The sequence below is a fragment of the Colletotrichum orchidophilum genome (genome assembly GCF_001831195.1).
Source record: "Colletotrichum orchidophilum strain IMI 309357 chromosome Unknown Scaffold_271.1, whole genome shotgun sequence".
Lineage (NCBI taxonomy): Eukaryota > Fungi > Ascomycota > Sordariomycetes > Glomerellales > Glomerellaceae > Colletotrichum > Colletotrichum orchidophilum.
In genome coordinates this window covers 1-19,631 of record NW_019173227.1, presented here as the reverse complement: position 1 = coordinate 19,631, position 19,631 = coordinate 1, and the positions used below count along the sequence as shown (strand labels likewise).

Here is a 19,631-nt window from a genome sequence, read left to right as displayed (position 1 = left end):
CCCGCGTTGTCTGGACTTTGCTCAGATGGACCATGATATTTGGGGGCTACTAGCAACTCAGCCTTCCGCGCACTGATCGTTGATGTTAGCCCCATGCTGGCATGGAGACGAAGGTGGTAGTCCGGCCAATCAAGAGCTTATTGGTACCCTGGGGTGAAATGGCTAGAAATCGAAATGGTAATCTTTTGACGACTGTTTATTTTCAGGCGTGGGTGATGCATTTTCAGATCTAATGATGGCTGGGGTCCAAGCTCCTGATATAAGGCTTTCGAAGGCGTCATAAGTTTGACGTTATGTAGCCCTGTCGTGAAACTTGCGGCTAGCATGTATGGTAACAGAAATGAAGACTTTCTTATGGTCTCTCAACTTGTGCTTTGCGAACGCGCGGAAGCTAAGCTATGGAGGCAAAAGCTTCATGCGACACCCTTGGCACTTGGCATTTCTAATGGTCGGTCGATGGGTCGTTTAACTCATATTTAAAGTCCTCAGCTTGTGATAATAAATGACATGATAAATAAGTGCCTCCATACCGACGGGAACAGAGTGCCTTACCATTCCTTCATTATACATCTTCATTACACACTATTAAGCTTACTTGAGCGTGGTAGACTGCTTCTACTAGATGTACCTCAGCAGATGTCGTTAATTATTGGTACACACTGGGGGCCATCCATAGAAGAACTTGTTGATAAATACAAGGCTGCCGATCTTTCATGGGCAGCCCAAACCCCCCATGATAGCGCACCTCATTATGATACATAAGTCACAATGATCAATTTAAATATCTGGGACATCAGTTTACAATGCATACAAATAGGACAGAGGGGGGCTCAAAAAGCAATTTCAGTCTCTTATATTTATGTTTCAGTACCCGATGGTCGCCTCTTTGAGTTGTTAACTAAGATAGTTGACTCCGTAACATCGTGGGGGTTTCTGATAACTGCGTCTAGAGCGACGCGGAATGTAGGGGCCCATTTACTTAGTCAACCAAGTTTACTTAGTCAACCAAGTTGAGGTGCCTTGGTGACCCCGTAGCAGCCGCAAGCGAAGCGAATCAATTCCAAACATATAGGCCGAACTCGATCATTTCCGTTGGTTTCTGTGTTGAAACTAGGACAGCCGTCATCAACCAACAGTGACGAGAAAAACATCCTATGCCTCAGCCTGCAGGTGTTGAACGTGCCAGCCAGGCCCAATCGCACCCGTTCAACACTTACACCTTAAGCTTCGGTTCGGATCTTCATTCCCAACATGGTCAAGGCGGCGAGGATGACCGGAATAACGCTGACCATCTCACCCAATCCCGCATATGCGGGAGGAATCTTGAAATTGACGGGCTCGAACGCTCCCCCGGCAAGCAAGATTGCCAATACGTTGTACACGGCGGACCAGACAAAGTTGAAGACCATGCGGTGGAAGCTTGCGCGGCTGACATCGAGCACGAAGGAGATACCTTCGAGACCTGCAAGGAGAACCACATCCGCGGCTCCGCGGGTCACATCGCTGGCGGAAGCTGCACTGCCAAGTTGAACGCCGACGTCTGCTTGGGTAACAGCAACTGCATCGTTCGTCCCGTCACCGACAAACATGACGAATTTGCCCTCTGACATCAACGAAGCAACATAGTCCCGCTTCTGCGAAGGGGTGCATCGAGATGCGACATTATTAATACCAACTTGAGCGGCGGCAGATTCAACGGCACGGGTTTGGTCACCGGAAACGAGGTGAACGGCGATGTTTTGGCGGGTGAGCTCAGCAATGACCTTCTTTGCTTCGGGGCGAAGACGTGTGCGAAGTCCAAACAACGCGATAGGGACAGAGCCACTGGTGACGACCAAGATAGTCATGCTCGCCTCTTGTAAACGGATGACGGCCGGTAGAGCGTTGGCGTCAGTCCACGACGGGTTACCAGCACATACTTTGTGGCCATTGTAACTTGCTTCAACACCTGCGCCAGGGATAGCTCGAGGGTTTGTGAGCTGAACCTCGTGGGTTGCACGGGAAGCAAGATATTTCGCGAGGGCCGCGGATACGGGGTGGTTGTTGCCTGCCACGAGAGCTTTGACGACGGCACGAGCCTCATCCTGGTCAGAGAGTAGGATCTCTTCTTCGAGAACGTCAAGATCTCCCTCCGTTACGGTCCCAGTTTTGTCAAATACCACATCGCTGACTTTTCGAGCCTTCTCGGTGCACTCGGCTGATTTGATGATGACACCACTTCTAGCAGCAATACCGCCAGCCACTACCAACACCATAGGCACGGCGAGGCCGAGAGCACAAGGACAGGATACAGCCAAGACAGCGATAGCATAGGTTATGGCAATGGTGATTGACTTTCCGGCTGATTCACCATGGACCTTGACACCTATGACGGTCCAGACAACGACGACAATGATGGCAACGGCTGTAACGACAGGGACGAACCAGCCTGCGACACCATCGGCAATGTCCTGGATCCTTGGCTTTTTATTTGCCGCTTCTTCGACCAGCTCAGCAATATCGGTGACGGTATTCTTCCCAGGAAGACGAGTAAGTTGGGCCACCAGAGTGCCTGAACCGTTGATGGTGCCCGCAATCACAGTATCGCGTTGCTTCTTGAATACAGGGACGCTCTCACCGGTCAGCATGGATTCATCTACCTCACTGGAGCCAGTCACCACCAGGCCGTCTGTAGGTACACCTGAGTGAGGAAGGACCTTGAATTTATCGCCGTACTGGAGAAGACGGGCGTCGACCTCGAGATCCTTCCCATACTCGATGACAACAGCGGTAGATGTCTGAAGCGAGCGCAATGACACAGCAGCGACGGCCCGAATGCGTGCGAAAGCAGCAGTCAAGCGGCCAAGAAGCACAAGTGTGATGAGGAGGGTGCTCGTCTCGAAAAACTCGCGGGGTTCGAGTGGCCGGTCAGCCATGTGAAAACCAAAACCCGCAACCGAGTAGACATAGGCAGCCGTGATGCTGATGACGACCAGCATGTCCATCTCAAGAGCGCCGCTGTGCACGAGAGATGATATGGCTGGTTTGTAGAAGTCTGGTACCGCTATTAACTGAACGAAAGTTGCCAACACAATTGAAACAATCGAGCGCGTCTTGGGTTCAAGTTTCTCACCCCAGGCAAGAACAACGACGGGAATGGTGAGAGTTGCGGCGGCGACCGTTTTGATCAGTTGATCATACATTCTCTTCCTTCCACTTGCGATTGACGGATCATCGCGAGGGGGAGCCAGCCCCGTCGAGTACGGTCCTAGTTTGCTGAGAAGCGTCCGGGCTCCAACAACAGCTGGGTCGTAGGTGACCCTGACAACTTTCTTGTCAACCAAGTTGACATCTCTTACACCGATGATGGCCAGGTCGGCCAGCGCCTTAGCAGACGGTCCTGAGGCGAGAATGTCCAGCGTCTGATCATCGCCCGACATTCGGGTGCAATGAAAGCCAGTCACCCGTGCAGTGTTGCGAATGATGTCCTCGGCTTTCCCTGCAGCGCCGTCGAGGGTAAACTCGGCATTACCCATGACAAAGTTGACTCGTACGCCAGAGACTCCAGGAATTCCTTTGAGAGTTCGTTCAAGTTTGTTCCCGCATCCGGAACAGGTCATGCCATCAACGACGAGGGCAACGTGCTCCGACCCAGCATTCCTCTCGATATCCTTGTCCACACTGCCGTCAATGGCAAGATGTCTTTTTTCGTACGGGAAGGGAAGTTCAACATCATGTCCGCTGCAACAGTCGGATTGGTCATCGCGAACAGGCTTGATGGCCATGTCATGGTCGTGCGTGGCTTGAGATTTGTTGCCACGTCGCTTAATTCCGTGATGGTGATGATGCTTGTGCTGACCATGGGCATGCGCGGTCGTGTGCGCCTCGATAGGCTCGCGGCGCTTCTTCCCGGCGGAAGGCTTCGCAGAAGCGGCTGCGGCTGTGACAACTGGCTTTTGTTCGCTGCAGCACGCGGTTGGAAGACCGCGATCGATGATACTGCGGCAGATGCAACGGGCCGATTCGAGATAGGCGCTATACTGCTCGAAAGCCTTGGAGAGATGGGTGCTGCAAGCAGAGGCTGGATGGCGGCCGTCCTTGTCGTGGGAATGCTGGTGATCAGCGGCACCTAGGATCGTGAGTTCTGAGTGCACTTGACGTTGGCCAGGACATTGCAGCATACCAGCATGAGCGGCGTCATCTTCGCAAGATTTCTCGCACTCAACGGCGGCGGCGGCAATAATGCACTTCTCTGTCGTACGGTGTTAAACGATGTACACATGACATCACGAGGGATCTCGTACCATCGCAGTGCTCTTCCTTGGAGGTGCAGCATTCGAGCTTGATAGAGCGGCAGGTGGAATCGTCTTCAGAATCGCAGAAAGCTTCTGCATGGCAGTTCTCATCATGGCAGGTCACTTCGATGGCATCGTAGCATACTCCGTCGCCAGCACAGCAGTCTCCGAGCTTGGGGTCACGCCCATATTCGTGCCCATGTTCGACGCCGTTCGCGGGACCTGTGCATCCCTGGTCCTTGGCAGGCTCGCCGGAACAGCATCTCGTGCCCATCGTGACAAAATAACGCTGCTTTCTTCGGTAGGTCTATTGATAAGGTGGAGAGTCATATGAGGGGTGGGGGGAGGAAAGTGGAAGATGTTTGGGGGAAGCGTTCCGTGCTGCCTCAGACACAACCTGTTAAATGTTGGAAACGGAAGAACTCCAACGCTGCTTGGGTTTTACCGGGGTTACATGCAAGAGGAAGGCGTGGTCAATTCGGCAGTGGGCATTCCCGGTCGAACAACCCCATGTCGGAAGTTGCAATCGCAAACATCATTCGTCTATCTCCTGCCCGGTAAATCTTCTGACTTGGCCGCATCTGAGTGTCCTACTTGCGTGATCACTTACAAGGTGAGATGGCCCAAGCTCGCAAACACGTATTTCGACGACGTCCATCAGTTTGATCCACCTGAAGTTTCGTAGGCTTGCGATCAGATGACGTAACTCTAATCAATTTTCAAGGCAGAGTAGTTGGGCTGATGGGCTGTGGCTGAAGACTGCACGGGTCGCCACGGACGCATCTTTGGGCAGACATTATGGATCAAGATGCTGGTGTGAAGCGCGACTTCAGATGATACTTTCGTCGCAGCATCGAAGGGTGGAGACGTACCAAAGTGCATAGAGCAAGACCGTGGCGAGATCCGGAATAGTTTTCACAGAGACTTCAGGAAGACAATTCCGATACCATCAAATGCATCTCACCATTCCAATAATTCCCCGAGCCCTGCCCGATTCCATGCTACCGTAGGCGCCACTAGCATTAGGTTTCCAAACAAACAAGACCGCCGCCCCGTCTAGTCTTTAATATTTACAACATGGTATCTTGTTCCCGAATAACCGTTGGTATCATGCAAGAAGAAAAACAATCATCCCGCTCAATTAAAATGCAGCCATGAAGCCGGTCCTTCTAGGACCGCCGGCATCTTTTTCCTTCCCAAAGGTGGTGACGCGCTCCAGAGGCGGCTCCTCCGCTCTGGTGGCGAGAGTGCTGCCTGGCGACCACGTCGTCGGGACCGTTTGGCTTCCGTCTTCCGACTCCCAAGTCGACACAGTCGACACCGTGTCAACACTAGTGCGCCTGTCCCGCGGCGCATGGACACATTGGTAGAAGCCCTCGCGGCCCTTGACGGGGCGGGGGAAATTAGTGATGGAATCGTGGCTGATGCTCCGCTGATGGTGCTGCTCGGCTGCAACGCCGGGGAACAGCCAGCTGGAAACGCGCGAAAATGATTTCTTCTTGCGCAAGGGGGGCCTCAGGACGAGGGGAAGTGGGGGAGGCGGCGGCGGCCGGCTTTCCCTGCCGCGGCTCGGAGGCGGGGTAATGAAGGCTGCCGAGGCGTCGGCGAAGGCCATGCCGCGGTGGGGAATGTGCACCGGTGGCCGGGGTGGCGCCGTGTGAGGACGCTCGGCCCCGGGGTTTAGACGCTCGGCAAAGGATGGTGCGGATGGCGGGAGGGCGGGGACCGTGGGTATGGGCTCCACGTCTAATCTTGTCAGTTCACGTGAGACTGCTAAATTTGGTTCGTCTGAGCTTACCGTGCGCTGTCAGTGCCATCGAATGAGCAGTCGAAGGCCGACTGCTGGCGTAGATGCTCTGACGCTCCATGACTGACTCGATCTCGCGCTGAAGCTTGTCTACCTCCAACATGGCGCCGGCGATACGCTCCTTCATCCTCTCTGCGCTTGCACGAGATGACGTCTGAGACCGGGCCCTTGACTTGGGCGGAATCTTCGGCGGTGTATCGCTTGCCAAAGTTGATGGCGACGCAGACATCTTCCGGGGTAGATGGAACGACATTGGGGAATAGTTCGGTTCATGCGAAGGTCCGAATACATCGTCATCGGGATTAGGCCGGATTTGGGAAGGCCGTGGCGGTGTAATCATGTCGAAGTGCGGCAGAATCGGCGACAGCTCCCTCTTATGCACATACATGCTGAGTTCCAGCGGTCTAAACGACGAAGGACGAGGTCGTGGCGTGGGACGTGGAGGTGGGGTCCGGCCAACGTGCTGGAGGTTTGTATACTGGGGAAACTGAAAAGATTCTGAATGCAAATGGCGGAAGTTGCTGGGGGCCGATATTTGTAGTCGCCGTGATGAGGAGTCTGAGCGAGATCGTTTTCTCACAGAGAACCGCTCCCGGAGCGATGCGAAACTTCTCTTCACTCCTTTCGACTTCCCCTGCGGTTGAGAGCGAGGTCCGGCTGTCTTTTGCATTGTCCCAGCAAAGGGCCGCGGCATGGGCACGGGCTGATTGCGGGTTACGGTGGGTGACAGTTTCTCAGAAATGTCAAAGGTGTCTAAGCGGGTTGGTTAGCCTCCGGTGGTTGATATGTGTTTACCGGACCTAAGAGACTCACTTTGACGCGGCTTATTCTCCACGGAGTCAGAAAATGGAGCGCAGCAGTCGATGAGGGGCGAAAGCCATGTCGCATAGGCGTCTGCAAGCATGCCACTCAGACCCTTCATACCTGCTTTACAGATTGCTTCATGCCGGACATTTGCTGGAGACGATAGGGGAAAAGCGAAAGACGGCCAGCGATTTGACAGAACGAAAGAAGAGAGGATGCAAAAAAGGGCGGCAAAGCACAAGCATCAAGAGCGAGCGATCCGATTGAGTTATAATAGAGGGCAGTGGAAGGCGAACAGGTAGTAGGCAATGTGAAAGAAACCCACTTGGGTGTGGCCGACTTCTTTTTGCAGCCCAGGCATTTTGTCTCCCAATTCCCACTTTGGGCGAGAGAACTGTTCAAGTGCTTGCTTTGCTTAATAGGTCCAGCTGAGAGGAACATGGAGGGGACATGGGCCTAGCAGTTGTCGGCGAGGTGTGCAGTCAAGATGCAGACGGAACGATCTGATAGGCCGGGGTTGCAGACGGGGCCAGACACGGCCGGCCAACCGGCGCTTAGGAAGCTGGGGTCTTGTCGGATTCGGATGGCTGGCGGCACACCACCATCCTGCACCAGATTGCAGGGCTCCACCAGTCGTGTAAGATGAAGACGATGGCTCAGCGAGTCGATGTCTCACTTCTGCCTTGCTCTGGTTACTGGAAACCAGCTTAACCAGCAGTTGCTTGCCACAAGTGTCCCCCCCCGTAAGAGGCAAGGAGGGTCTCGTGCCAGTCACGAACTGTCATCCTGCGATGCCCGTCACCGCCCCTTGTCATCTCCTGGGCCCACGAACCCTTTGTCGAAAATTGTTCACAAACAGGGCGGCGGCTGAAGGGTATATCGACGCCGTGTGTATGCGTGTTTCCAGTCGGGCAATTATTAAGGCTTCTGTGACCAATCATTGGGAAGTGGCCGACTCTCTATCCAAATGGAATGAATAACCCTAGTCGCTCAGTGACATGTTCCAATGTGAGCGGACGGGAGGCAATGATAAATCATTGTGACATGCAAGGCACCGCGGGTGGCAGGGGGCAACGCGGGAAGCCTATGTGCAGATTGGGATGCAATGTGCCGTCACAATATCCATCATCGCTCAGCATGTCTCCGGTTGCAGGACGCCATCGCCGTTGAGTGGTCGTACGGGGAGGGCGAAGCCGATGGGATGGGCTGGCCGATGGATGGTTGATTATGGGTAAACAGAGAGGGTGTAGTGCTCTATTCCGCTCCGCTTGGCGTTTGCCCCTCCAGAATTTGCTTGGTTCTAATAAGCCACTCGTGCAATCAGCATCACTTGACGACTGCTGCGACGATTTTGCCTGTGGTGGTTGCAAAAACCAGGCGGCTCATTAGAAAGAAGTCTCCGGCGTGTGATGACTCGGTTCTAACACAGTAGTGTCCGGGAACCGTTGCTGGGAACTGTGGCGGAGTCCTTCGTCATTGTTTGGTCTGAAGAAATCTGGTGGATGAGAGACACCGGCAGAATTTCTCGTGTTGCTCTAGCGCAAACAAACTGTCTCGGGCGAGCCGCCATAATTAATTAGTGTGGAGGAGGAAAAGAGGAGAGTCTTGGTAAGTGTCTCGCTGACATAAGATTATGCCAATGAGCCCTCAGGCATTTCGACTAAGGCACTCCGACAGGTGCTCTGTATTTTGGAAATCACATGATGCGACGAATGACCATCAGCTCGACCGTTGGAACTCGAAGTGGAGCGCAAATTTGGGTTTGGGTATGGTCCGAGCTTCCATTATTCTCTTGGGCGGGCTTTATCGATAACGGGAGTCGGAGAAAAAGCATGCCGAGCTTCAGTCAACCCCAATGGCCAACGGGTGGAGGGACGGTCCTTTACCCCTGCACGGATTTCTGGACCAGAAGTGAACACCTGGCTTGCTTGCTGGTCGAATTTGTTCAAAGACCCAGCCCACGACCACAGCTCCCACGGTCGTACTCACACTCATCCAACAAAACCTGATCCAGCATCCGGACCTCATTGTCGCCGGACTCCTCCAATCCCGCCGACATATTGGCATAGAACTCAGAGTTCTTCCCCGCGTCTTTCCAAAACACTGGTCGCCTTCGGCACTAGCCCACATTCAAGATGTCGATGCCAATGCCCGGCCCCATGCAGATGGGCCCCAACGGGCAGCCCATGCCTTCGCCTGAGCAGATCGCTGCCATGCGCAGACAAATAGAGGCCGATGCTCAAAAGGCCGGCATGAGTGTCCCGGATTTCCTCAACCACCTCCGACAACAGGCCATGCAGCAGCAACGGATGGCTCAGCAGCAACAGCAACAACAACAGCAGGGCGGCGGCGCAGGTGGAGAGGGCGACCATGATCACGATCATGACCACGAAGGTCATCAGCACCCTCACCAGCACCAGCAGCCGCAGCAAGGCCAGCCTCAACCCATTAGGCCTGGTCCGCCCAATCCCGTTGCGCTTGCGCTGGCTAGCTTTTTGCGCGCCCAGGATTTGAAGCCTCGTACCTGTATCCTCAATGGCGAGCGCAAAGATATGTTCAAGGGTAAGAGCCGAGCGATCGCAGTTTGTACAATCCGAGTGAATATCTGACGTTTGGGTTACAGTCAAGCGTGCGCTCCGTGCTCTCCAGTCCCCCGCCTACGAGAAAGCGCGCAAGAAGAACCCTGAGCTGCCTGAGATCACCGATCGCGCGTCTCTTGAGAACACCTTCAAGCTTCTTCCCATGTCGATGCTTGCTCTGCGCGTTACCAAGACCGACCCCCACGAAGGTCACGATCACGGTCCGAAGAAGACGAAGCGCATCAAGGGTCTCTGGACCGTCCGTATCGAGCCTCAGCAAGAGGCCAAGGAAGAGATGTACTACGCGTGGTTCTGGGAGGGCAGCCAGGTTAAGCGCAAGCTGTACTCGATCCTCGCCCTTGTGCTGATCTTCATCGTCGTCTGTTATCCCCTCTGGCCCCTCAAGCTTCGCCTCGGCGTTTACTACCTTAGTTGGGGATTCTTGGGCTTGCTCGGCCTGTTCTTCCTCATGGCCATCTTCCGTGTAATTCTCTTCTGCATCACCTACTTCGTAACATCTCCCGGCCTCTGGTTGTTCCCCAATCTTTGGGAGGATGTCTCGTTCATGGACAGCTTCAAACCCGTCTGGGCTTGGCACGATGTAAGTTACACTCCTCATCCTAGTGCGAGTCATTGGGCAATAATTGACAACCGGCAGACTGCTCCCAAGAAGGGTAAGAAGAAGAAGGCCTCATCTGGTGGCGCTTCGAGTGCTGGTGGTACCTTCGCCGCATCCACTGGCCAGCCTCTCCCGGCTTCCGCAACCACAACTGCGACGGAGACGCAGATTGCTTCGCAGCCCGCACAACGCCCAGGCTATGTTGCGCCAGCTGTGGAAGAGCTTGGTGATGATGAGGAGTAGATGCATTTTTGAGGTGGCAATTCGCATCATACAGGCGTTGGGGATTTCATTGGCTGGTGAAGGACTGTACGAGTAGGATACCCAACGTTTAACTAGCTGACGCTTGGGCTTGGGAGGTACAAAGGCGATCTGGGTACAGAGCATTCGTTACTTCCGGTCTTTCAGGGTGCTCAATGGACTATAAAAGGCTACGTCAACTCGTCATACTGCGTGGGCTGTGTTGAAACGCGCGCAATGCTGCTATAATCACGCCTTGGACTTGAGCGTTCGAAGTGCAGTGGAAGGTTATTCATTGCTAGCTTGATTATATGCATTTATGTGTCGGAATATCCCGCGATCCTCACTGGACCGATCCCTCAGAGCGCTCGTAGTACCAAATGGCGCCCGCTGTTGTCGCACAGTTGGTCACACGGCCACCGTTGATGTCGGCGGCTACGGGCACGGCATCGCCGCGCTGGGGCTTACCGTGAACGTGGAAGTAGTACCAAGCCTCGGTGAGCTGGGTGTACCCGTTATCGAGAGAGCCCTTGCCGGCTTCGGTAGCGTTGTACCGGGGACCAGAGCATCCAAGATAGGGGACGGCGCCGTGGCCCTTCTTGAGGGCGGCCTGGAGGTCGGAGAGCGAGTAGGCGGTCGCATTAGAGGGCTTGATGTCCTTTGCGGCGAGCCACTTCCAGGTCGGGGTCTCTTGGTAGTAGTGAACGGCGGTCTCGAGGAAGTCGACGACCTCCTCGTGTTCCTGGTACTTTGGACCGTAGCACTCGACGTCAAAGGTGCTGAAGCAGGTGGCGTGCTTGGAGAACTCGTGGGCCCAGAGGACCCAGTTGGGGGTGTACTGGGCAATCCAAAACCTGGTTGCAGAGGACTTGTAAGATTGTGTCTTTTTGATAGGCAGGGGTGGGATCTCAGGGACAGGCCTACTTCTTCATGTACTCGAGAAGATCAAACCTCTCAAAGGGCTTTACGAACTCGTCCAGAGCGGCGCCGGTCCAAGCCGGGACCGGAGTGCCGTCTGGCTTTGCATTTGTGGTGTTGGGGGAGGGAGCCGGGTCGTACTGGCGGCTGAGGTCGCAGTACTGGGTGTACGAGCCGTTGCAGAAGTCGGGCCACAGGCCGTGGATGCCCCACGCATTCGCGGGCAACTTTTGGCCCTCGGACTCGAGACCGGTGTGGGTGTTCCAGAACTGGGTTGCGAGCTGCCCACCAAGATTCATGATCAACTTTTCTCCTTCTCTGTAGTGCACATGGGAAAGCGCAACGACATACCACCAGGCCACCGTACGTCTCCACGCAGCAAGTGTCAACCTTGTCGGGGTTTGCTCCGCAAGAGCAAGACAGAATGGGTTCAACTGCATGAGATGTCAATGCCAATTGAGTCATAGGTCCTCAGAGATCATATTTCTCACCAAGAGCACAGGTGTGGTTCGCGGTGGTCAATCCGGGATAAAGACCGGCTGCGGCGGTGCGCAGGAGGCCAGCGACCACAAGCAGTCCGACTGTTCGTGACATTTTGGGTTGACGGATTTCACAAACGTCGGCGGAGACCAGAGGCAGGGGACAACAACGACACAACCGGCGAGGGGATCAACTTGCGCAGCTTCGCGACACTTTATACATCGTCTTTTCTCCATCTATTTGGCCGGCTAGGAAGAAAAAATAGTTCATCCAATCCAACTTATCCAATCTCCACACGGGAAGCGACGTAAACAAGTTGGAAACGCTCTTGACTTGAAAAGGAAGCTGGCCAGGTTGGTGAGGAGTGCTTGTCAGCCGTGGGTGCCGTCGGCGGACAGGGTGAACAGGGCCATTGTGGGGGTAGTATCCCACCTGCTCGAGATACGGGACATGAGAGGTCAATTGGGCGCGGGGCGATAATGGGGAGAGTGGTTTGCAGTAGCGCAATGCGATTTGACAGGTGCACTCTGTATAGTAAGGGATGGTTCGCGATGAAACTTTCTGGGAAGTGACACCGACGACTACGGCGAGCTCCGAGGACAAGGGACTGATAAACTCGAACATGCCTGCGAACTTTGTAAAGACGCTGATTCTCTCTCTTCACCTTCTGACGGACGGTCGACCTCGCTTACCCATAGCAATGGGAAAGATGGGAGACGCGAAGACGGGGATCCTGGATGACAGTAGGCGAGAGTTCGCATGGCAGGTGGCGGTGCAGGTCGAACCCTGACAGCAATTGTGGCGTAAGCTTGTTCTTTCCAGGTCGTCAAGGTTGGCAAGTGCCTCTCCACCCAGGAACACGTGAACAATGAGCCTGAGGAAGCTTCCGCACAGGCCACCTCAGTCACGGGGAGCCATAGCAGGTGCTGTCGTTTCACACCTTACCTTCCCGCTTCATTCTTGAGGTTGAAAGTGTTCTGGCAAGAGCGTCCCAGGGAGCAAAATTTCAACTACACGCCTCCTCCTCATCCCTCGGATGGCTTCAACCGTGTCATCTCATTGTTACACATTCTCTTCTGTTGTCCGCATTGTATTGTACTCAATTAGATGCCTCGATTCCCTGGGATTGTAAGACCACAATTCGATCACCTGCCTTTCGGCAACGACCTCGTTCATCAAGCTCCGCAACTACCTTGATCTCATCACATCCGCCGACTTCCAGACATCAGTGTAAGCTGTTCTTGAATATTACATCCATGTACTTGAATCCAACTGTCCTCGTGTGTCTGCATGTGGGTATACCTCAATTGGCATCAGACAGGCACGACAGCTTGGCTCGAGGCGCGATTCACTCACGTGGGCTCAGCCTCACGTTGGCGATTCATTCCCGCGAACAATGACATTGACATAAATTCATCTGTTCTCTCACTGCCCAGCCACTGACTATTTCATGCCCTTCTATGCAATTTTACTTGACGCCAATCATTGAGTGGCTGCTGTTACGAATCGAGGCTTTTCTACAGGTCGACTAACACCGTCTAGGTCGATCCACCCAACCGCGCAAGGATGTCAAACGATATACCGGTCGCCGCCTCTAATGGCATCCCCGAGGCTGCTCAGCAAGAGACTAAGCAAGAGATCAAGGAGGAGATGCCATTCTCATGGCTGTAGGTCATGAAATTGATCCAACTGTTGCTCTTTTCTAACAGGTCTCAGTCAGCCACACGCAACGTTCGTCATCATCCTTGTCGGAGCCGACCAGAAGCCTTTTGGCATCCAGAAGAACTTCTTGTGTGCCAGATCAACTCACTACCATAATCACTTCAAAGGAAAGGATGTGGCATCCGATATCATTGAGAATGTTGTGAAGCTCCCCCAGTACACACCGGAAGTCTTCGGCCTCACACAGCTCTTTCTCTTCACTGGGCAAGTTTCAGAGGATGCTGAGACTTTTCCTTCTTATGAGGCGCTTGTTGGCGTGTGGAAACTGGGTCACGAACTGGGCATAGATGGCCTCTGTGACAAGAGTCTTGACGCGATGAAGGAGTGCAGACGTCTCACCCAGAACATTCCCGCCACTCCCCTCCTCGTCCAGGTTTGGAAGGACACCCCTGAGGGCTCAACCATTCGAAAGCTCCTCCTTTCTTGGGCAGCCGAGTACATGCGTTCATCCGACATGAGGGCCGAGTTCGCCAAGTCGCTCCCTCAAGAGGTTCTGAGCGAACTGGTCGTGGCTATGAGCTCACTCGAAAACCTGCCCACCCCGCCTTCAGCACCGGCCGACACTGCCTCCGCCGAGCCGACTCCTAGAAAGAGTGTCCATTATCTAGAAGAGGACAGCGATGGCGAACAAGGACACATGTCCAAGAAGAACCGGCGCGCCTCTGCGCCTCTGCCAGCCTCCCAGAACAGGGACAAGTCATTTTCCCGGGCCCCACCTCCGCCTGTCCGGAAGGCGGCGGCTGTGGCGGCTGCAGCAGCGGCACCCCGTCCAAAGCCCGTTATCCAGAAGCGACGCAGCATTGTTTCGGTGCCAAGCGGTGAGATTACGACGGAGAAGAAGGTCGAATTCTGTTCCGATCTTCTTGACAGGATGCTTTCGGGACCTGGTAAGTTCTACCCCGGAGGATTATGCCATGCAGTCAAAGAAGCTAACTTGATTCACCCCAGGCTTTTGGACGAGACTGGTTGGTCCATTCAAGGAACCCGTGGATCCTGTCGAGGATGGCGTACCCGATTACTTTGAAAAGGTTAAGAAGCCTATGGACTTGAACACAGTCAAGCTCAAGATGTCGCAACACGAGTACCAAACGGAAGACGAGTTTGCGGCCGACGTGCGCCAGATCTTTGACAACTGCTACACGTACTGGTCTAAGGGCGATCCCATATGGGCGGCTTGTGAGAAGTTCCAGAAAACATTTGAGGAGAAGTATGCCCAAATGCACAAGAACATCTCCAAAATGTTGCGCGAGCCCATCGACTAGAGTGTGTTTCTGAATGTGTTTCTCCAGCTCACGACGTAATCCATGGTATGAGATGGAGCTTTTACGTGTACAATATTTCAATGAGGGGACGGATGACAGTTTGGCAGTTTTCTGACTCTTGGGGCGCGCTGCTAATCTTAATGGGAGCGAGATGAGGGCGTGCAGTGTATCGTTAGGACTAGGTGCAAAATTGGAGGAAGAGATGGATTGCTTTCGAGGAGGATAATACCCAGACTGGCCTCGAGCAGTGCAGGACCCAGACTAGCTATGCCATATCACATGTATTCGTACTCAAACTAGACTAGCGACATGATGGATGCAAAGCTGGAGCATCGCGCCCTGTTGATCTCATATGCCCACGTGCCAACGTGGTGGCAATGTTCATGTATCCACCTCGCTTTGTCGGTTGCGAGGTGAACCTTGTTTTCACTCATCGTCGTCTCAATCGCCAACGTCGTTGCTTGTGTCATTTATTGTACATACCAAAACACATTACATGCAATGTCATGAAGTTGAGTTCTGGCTATGGAGAAGTGTTTTTTTCTTTTTTTTGCTTAGATACCAACAAATCCTTGAGCACATTAGCCCCAGCTCCCACGAGTATCTAACTCATTACGAGTCTCACGAGGTGTTTTGCGGTCCCCCAAAAAGGAGGCGTCGATTGCTCCCTTTCCGCCGCCGGCGCGGGTGAGGCTCCTGGGAGAAGCAGCGCAATACCGGCAGGCTGGGCTAGGCTAGAGTGACAGACTTACATTAGCCCCTGGTGCATCGGACCGAATATCCACGGTGCCGGCACCTGGATTCGCGTGGAAGGGGACTTTAGTCTCGGCGTTACCTTCACGTCAGGTGGTGCCAGAGCTAGGCTCGGTCTCTGTTTCCTCTTGGGTCTTGGACGTAGAAGATGCGCGAGTCGAGTCAGGAATCCAAATCATTTTAGTGTTGGGGGGTTTTGATGGGGCTACATTTCTGCTTACACTGCATAGCAGCGTAGTTAGTGACTTGGTGAGAAAGGTAGATAGCTCGGTGGATTTGGGACGAGTCCAGGCCCTCCTCTCACGGTCTACCCCGGCACCCTGGTTCCCACCTCGCCACTTTTTTCTTTTGTGTTCTCCGCATCGTCCCTCTAGAGTCTGAAACCCCCAGGATCGACAAGACGTCAGGAGAAATCCCCGCGTTCAGCACTCCACGTTCTCAATGTTTTTTTAGCGGGGAGGCGGTTCGAGTCATCATCACTCGACCCAAGGAACGGCATCACTTAGGGGTTTTCCTTCTTTTCTTTATCTCGTGAGAAGGGGGCACGGGGGCTCGGTGCAGTGTCCTCAATGCCAAGAAATGTTTTGATAGAGAGCAAAGCGCAACTCGCTCTTACAGAGACCATCTGCAGGTTTGATGCGATTTGCACATCGCATCACACGATTTCGGACAGATGTCCGGCAGGCCTGTCAAAGCCTCAATAGAGGAGACCTGGAGGACTTGGCCGAGTTTCAGCCATTCCCAACGCTTTCAACTTTTTAACTTCTCAAGAGACAAACATTCGTGTGCAAACCCCCCCTCGAGAACGCCATCATCCCACCGCAAGCGCAGATACATGGAAAGAAAATTCTCAACAGTCATACATGCCATGGTCAAGCAAGAGCAACCTCGATGACAATAATCGCAGACCCCAGAGAGACTAGACCGTCTCTTTTCTTCGCGAGATAGTACCCGTAGCGCCATGCTAGATCCGGACTGGGCGAGCCAATCGTTCCCCCGCGTCCCCCCAACCCCCATCTTCCAACCGGTCCCCGCGTCAACAAAACTCACCTGAGGACCGTCAATATACTCGCTGAAAATCCGTCTGACCCGCCCCCCCCTGGCTGCGCGCGGAGAGAAAGTGTGGGTGTCTCGTCCCCACGCGAGCATTTGACCTGGCGTTCCCCCGCAGCAAGCGTCAGCCTTTTCCCCCATACCCCAAGTTTGCTGTGGATTCTCAGAACTCTGTGGGCAAAAAAGCTGCATCTCTTGACCCATGGGCCATGGGGTTCGACTAGCGCCGGTGGGCTGTCCACCTCCCGCGAGCCTTCTTCTGTCAAGCTTCTGCGGCGTCTCTCGGCCTTTCTCCTTTAGCCCCCTGTCATACTTCCTTCTTCTTCCTTCTTGGCTGCCGCTGCCCAGGCCAGATAAGGCACGCATCTTACTAGTTGCTCTTGGAACACTCTGCGAATAGTGAATATCTACCTATACCCAAGTGCCGGGGCAGACCGTAGAACAACGCCCGGAAAGAAGCGCGAAGATGGGGGTTGCTCTCTATCTCTCATCTCACATACACACACACACTGTCTCTCTCTCTCTCTCTCGCATCAACCGCTACGCCGGTCGAATGATCATCAAATGTCTTGCATTTAGAAGGCCGTCAAGAATCTACTACGGCAATAGTTGCAGGTTGTCAGTAGTCTGTAGGGGAGGCTGGAGCACTCGAGGGTTCGTGCACTCCGAACAGCTAGTTAGGTATTTGGCAAGCCGTCCGGCCACCATGTATGGCAGCGGCACCAAGCTACTACAGAACTACAGAGTGATTGGTGAAGCTTGTTGGTTTGAGCGAGATCTGTGCCGTCGAGGTGGTGTGGATCGCCCCCTCCTCTCCCTTCTCTCATGCCGTGAAGGTTGTCTACGGCCAACCTGGGAAAATGTGCCAACGATGGGCATTCCGAAGCCAAGGACAAATTTGAGGCCTGGCTGGATCCGACGTCGTGGTTAAGGTGGGGTTTCCCTGGTCCGAACTAACTTGGTCGAATAGTACCCTAGCCACCTACATAGAAGTCACCTAGTCTTCGGCCCATCCCCCTCAATGTGGTGGCGTGGATGAAGGTGGACGACGGTTTCGCCGACTTGGAGATTCTCCGATATTCTCTCTAGCTCCGGTTAGTTCTCCGCATCATCGTTGTTGTCGTCGTAGCCCTGGCCTGGCTGGCATGGTGCTCCCCCGGGGCTCAAGAGTATATATGACAATGCGATAGCCGCATGACAGATGAAGAAGGAGGAATTTCTTCATCAGCCAGCAGGACTCCTGAGCAGCAAGCATCTAATCTACTCTCCATCACTCGCCAAAACAGTGGGGATTTCTGAACGATTTCTTGCCTATTTGTATCCTCTTCTCATCTTCTTCCCTCTCCCCCTCTTCATCCTCCATCTAATACCCGACTTCGGTCACCCATCATCACCATGTTTGGCAAAAGCCAGGAGCCAGATGTCGCCGAGGTCCTCGAGCAGCACCGGCCCAGCGCGGTCGAGGCGACTCAGCACCAGCACCGCAAGAACGTCTCCAACAAGGGCTTGACAGGCGCGTCGGCCTTGACCGTCAAGCAGTCCATCCTACCCATCACATTGGTCACTGTTCTCTTCTTCCTCTGGGGTTTCGCTGTAAGTCACGACTCGCAATATCCACGTAGCCGCTTCACTTCCCCGTCGTTTTCCACTCCGCTCCGATTCCATTGCAATTCCATTGGATATAACGCATACTGACGAGAAACTCCAATCTCCAGTATGGACTCCTCGACGTTCTCAACTCCAAGTTCCAAATCGCCCTCAACATCACCGCCGCCAAGGCCGGAGGTCTCCAGGGCGCCTACTTTGGCGCCTACTTCATTGGACCCCTGACCTATTCGGGCTGGATCGTCCGCAAGTTCGGCTACCGCTGGACCTTCATCACCGGCCTCTGCATCTACGGCGTCGGCGCCCTCATGTTCTGGCCCTCCGCCGTCTACCGCTCATTCCCCGGCTTCTGCGGCTCCCTCTTCATCGTCGGCTCCGGCCTCTCCACCCTTGAGACCAGTGCGAACCCCTACATCGCCACCTGCGGCCCGCCCCGTCTCTCCGAGTTTCGCCTCGAACTCTCTCAGTCCTTCCAGGCCGTCGGCTCCGTCATCGCCCCGCTCCTCGCCGCTCGCGTCTTCTTCTCCCATACCGAGCCCAATGATTTGTCCAAGGTGCAGTGGACCTACCTCGGCATCGCCGCCTTCGTCTTCCTGCTCGCCGTCGTCTTCTTCATCGTCCCCTTACCCGAGATCACTGACAGCGACATGGCTCTCCAGGCCGAGATGGTCGCCGGCGAAGAGGGCCACGACGACAAGCCCCTCCGCAAGCAGTACCGCCTCTTCTTCGGTGTCGCCGCCCAGTTCTGCTACGTCGGCGCCCAGGTCGCCGTCGCTTCCCAGTTCATCTCCTACGCCGTCGAGTCCGCCGGCCTGACCCACTCCGAGGCCAGCGACCGGTACGCCATCGGCCAGGGCCTCTTCGCCATTGGTCGTTTCGCCGCCGCCGGTCTGATGATGCTCATCAAGCCCCGCCTCGTCCTCATGGTCTTCATGACAGGCATCATGCTCTTCATCGCCCTCGCCATCGCTATTAAGGGTGAGGCCGGCATCGCCATGCTGTCGCTTGTGCTCTTCTTCGAGTCTTGCATCTTCCCCACCATCTTCACGACCGCCATCCGTGGTCTCGGCAGACACACCAAGCGCGGTAGCTCCTGGATCGTCGCGTCCGTTTGTGTAAGTTGATCGCCATCATCCCGGCAACCCCCCCCCCCCCCCACCCCGCCCACAACCCACCGCCTACACCACCCCCCACCCGCGGCCGCCCCCCCCCCCCCCTCGCCCGCCTCCCCCCTCCCCCCCCACGCCACACCCCCCCACACCGCTCCCCCCCGCCCCCCCCCCGCCCACCCCAACAGAGACCGGCGGGGTCAGGCCGCCGAGCGGGCGGTCCGCGCGCCCCCAGTCTGACCGGCCTCGTCGCCGACTCTAAGGCATACCACAGCGCCATAGTTGTGCCCCGCGCCGGCTTCGTCGCCTCCCTCGCCTACCCCACCTTCCTGAACACCATCTGGAAGAAGGACCTGGATAGCTTCAGCGAGAGCAAGATCGGAAACACCGACGAGCATGGCATCAT

At 54.8% G+C, this 19,631-nt stretch overlaps 7 protein-coding genes across 7 annotated transcripts; 3 read left to right on the top strand and 4 right to left on the bottom strand.

Annotated features, from left to right (window-relative positions):
• Positions 1 to 1,220: 1,220 nt before the first annotated feature.
• On the bottom strand, positions 1,221 to 4,548 carry CORC01_14336 (copper-transporting P-type ATPase; the record flags this gene model as incomplete). The annotated part of the gene is made up of 2 exons (XM_022625947.1): positions 1,221 to 4,231; positions 4,284 to 4,548. The coding sequence occupies 2 exons, from the start codon at positions 4,546 to 4,548 to the stop codon at positions 1,221 to 1,223; spliced, it is 3,276 nt and encodes a 1,091-aa protein (XP_022467550.1).
• Positions 4,549 to 5,415: 867 nt separating this feature from the next.
• On the bottom strand, positions 5,416 to 7,003 carry CORC01_14335 (uncharacterized protein; the record flags this gene model as incomplete). Its single annotated transcript, XM_022625946.1, has 3 exons — positions 5,416 to 6,020; positions 6,073 to 6,834; positions 6,895 to 7,003. 3 exons carry the CDS (start codon positions 7,001 to 7,003, stop codon positions 5,416 to 5,418), a joined length of 1,476 nt encoding a protein of 491 aa, XP_022467549.1.
• Positions 7,004 to 7,300: 297 nt separating this feature from the next.
• On the bottom strand, positions 7,301 to 7,618 carry CORC01_14334 (uncharacterized protein; the record flags this gene model as incomplete). Its single annotated transcript, XM_022625945.1, has 1 exon — positions 7,301 to 7,618. A coding segment is annotated over one exon (318 nt), but the record flags the coding sequence as incomplete, so codon positions are not given.
• A 1,402-nt stretch (positions 7,619 to 9,020) lies between these two features.
• On the top strand, positions 9,021 to 10,326 carry CORC01_14333 (Sec62 family protein translocation protein; the record flags this gene model as incomplete). The annotated part of the gene is made up of 3 exons (XM_022625944.1): positions 9,021 to 9,447; positions 9,509 to 10,065; positions 10,123 to 10,326. The coding sequence occupies 3 exons, from the start codon at positions 9,021 to 9,023 to the stop codon at positions 10,324 to 10,326; spliced, it is 1,188 nt and encodes a 395-aa protein (XP_022467547.1).
• Positions 10,327 to 10,666: 340 nt separating this feature from the next.
• CORC01_14332 (ribonuclease T2 family protein) lies at positions 10,667 to 11,835 on the bottom strand (the record flags this gene model as incomplete). The annotated part of the gene is made up of 4 exons (XM_022625943.1): positions 10,667 to 11,177; positions 11,248 to 11,522; positions 11,593 to 11,675; positions 11,733 to 11,835. 4 exons carry the CDS (start codon positions 11,833 to 11,835, stop codon positions 10,667 to 10,669), a joined length of 972 nt encoding a protein of 323 aa, XP_022467546.1.
• A 1,452-nt stretch (positions 11,836 to 13,287) lies between these two features.
• Positions 13,288 to 14,705, top strand: CORC01_14331 (uncharacterized protein; the record flags this gene model as incomplete). The annotated part of the gene is made up of 3 exons (XM_022625942.1): positions 13,288 to 13,388; positions 13,438 to 14,330; positions 14,392 to 14,705. 3 exons carry the CDS (start codon positions 13,288 to 13,290, stop codon positions 14,703 to 14,705), a joined length of 1,308 nt encoding a protein of 435 aa, XP_022467545.1.
• Positions 14,706 to 17,906: 3,201 nt separating this feature from the next.
• Positions 17,907 to 19,631, top strand: CORC01_14330 (glucose/galactose transporter; the record flags this gene model as incomplete). The annotated part of the gene is made up of 3 exons (XM_022625941.1): positions 17,907 to 18,104; positions 18,227 to 19,231; positions 19,414 to 19,631. Coding segments are annotated over 3 exons (1,421 nt in total), but the record flags the coding sequence as incomplete, so codon positions are not given.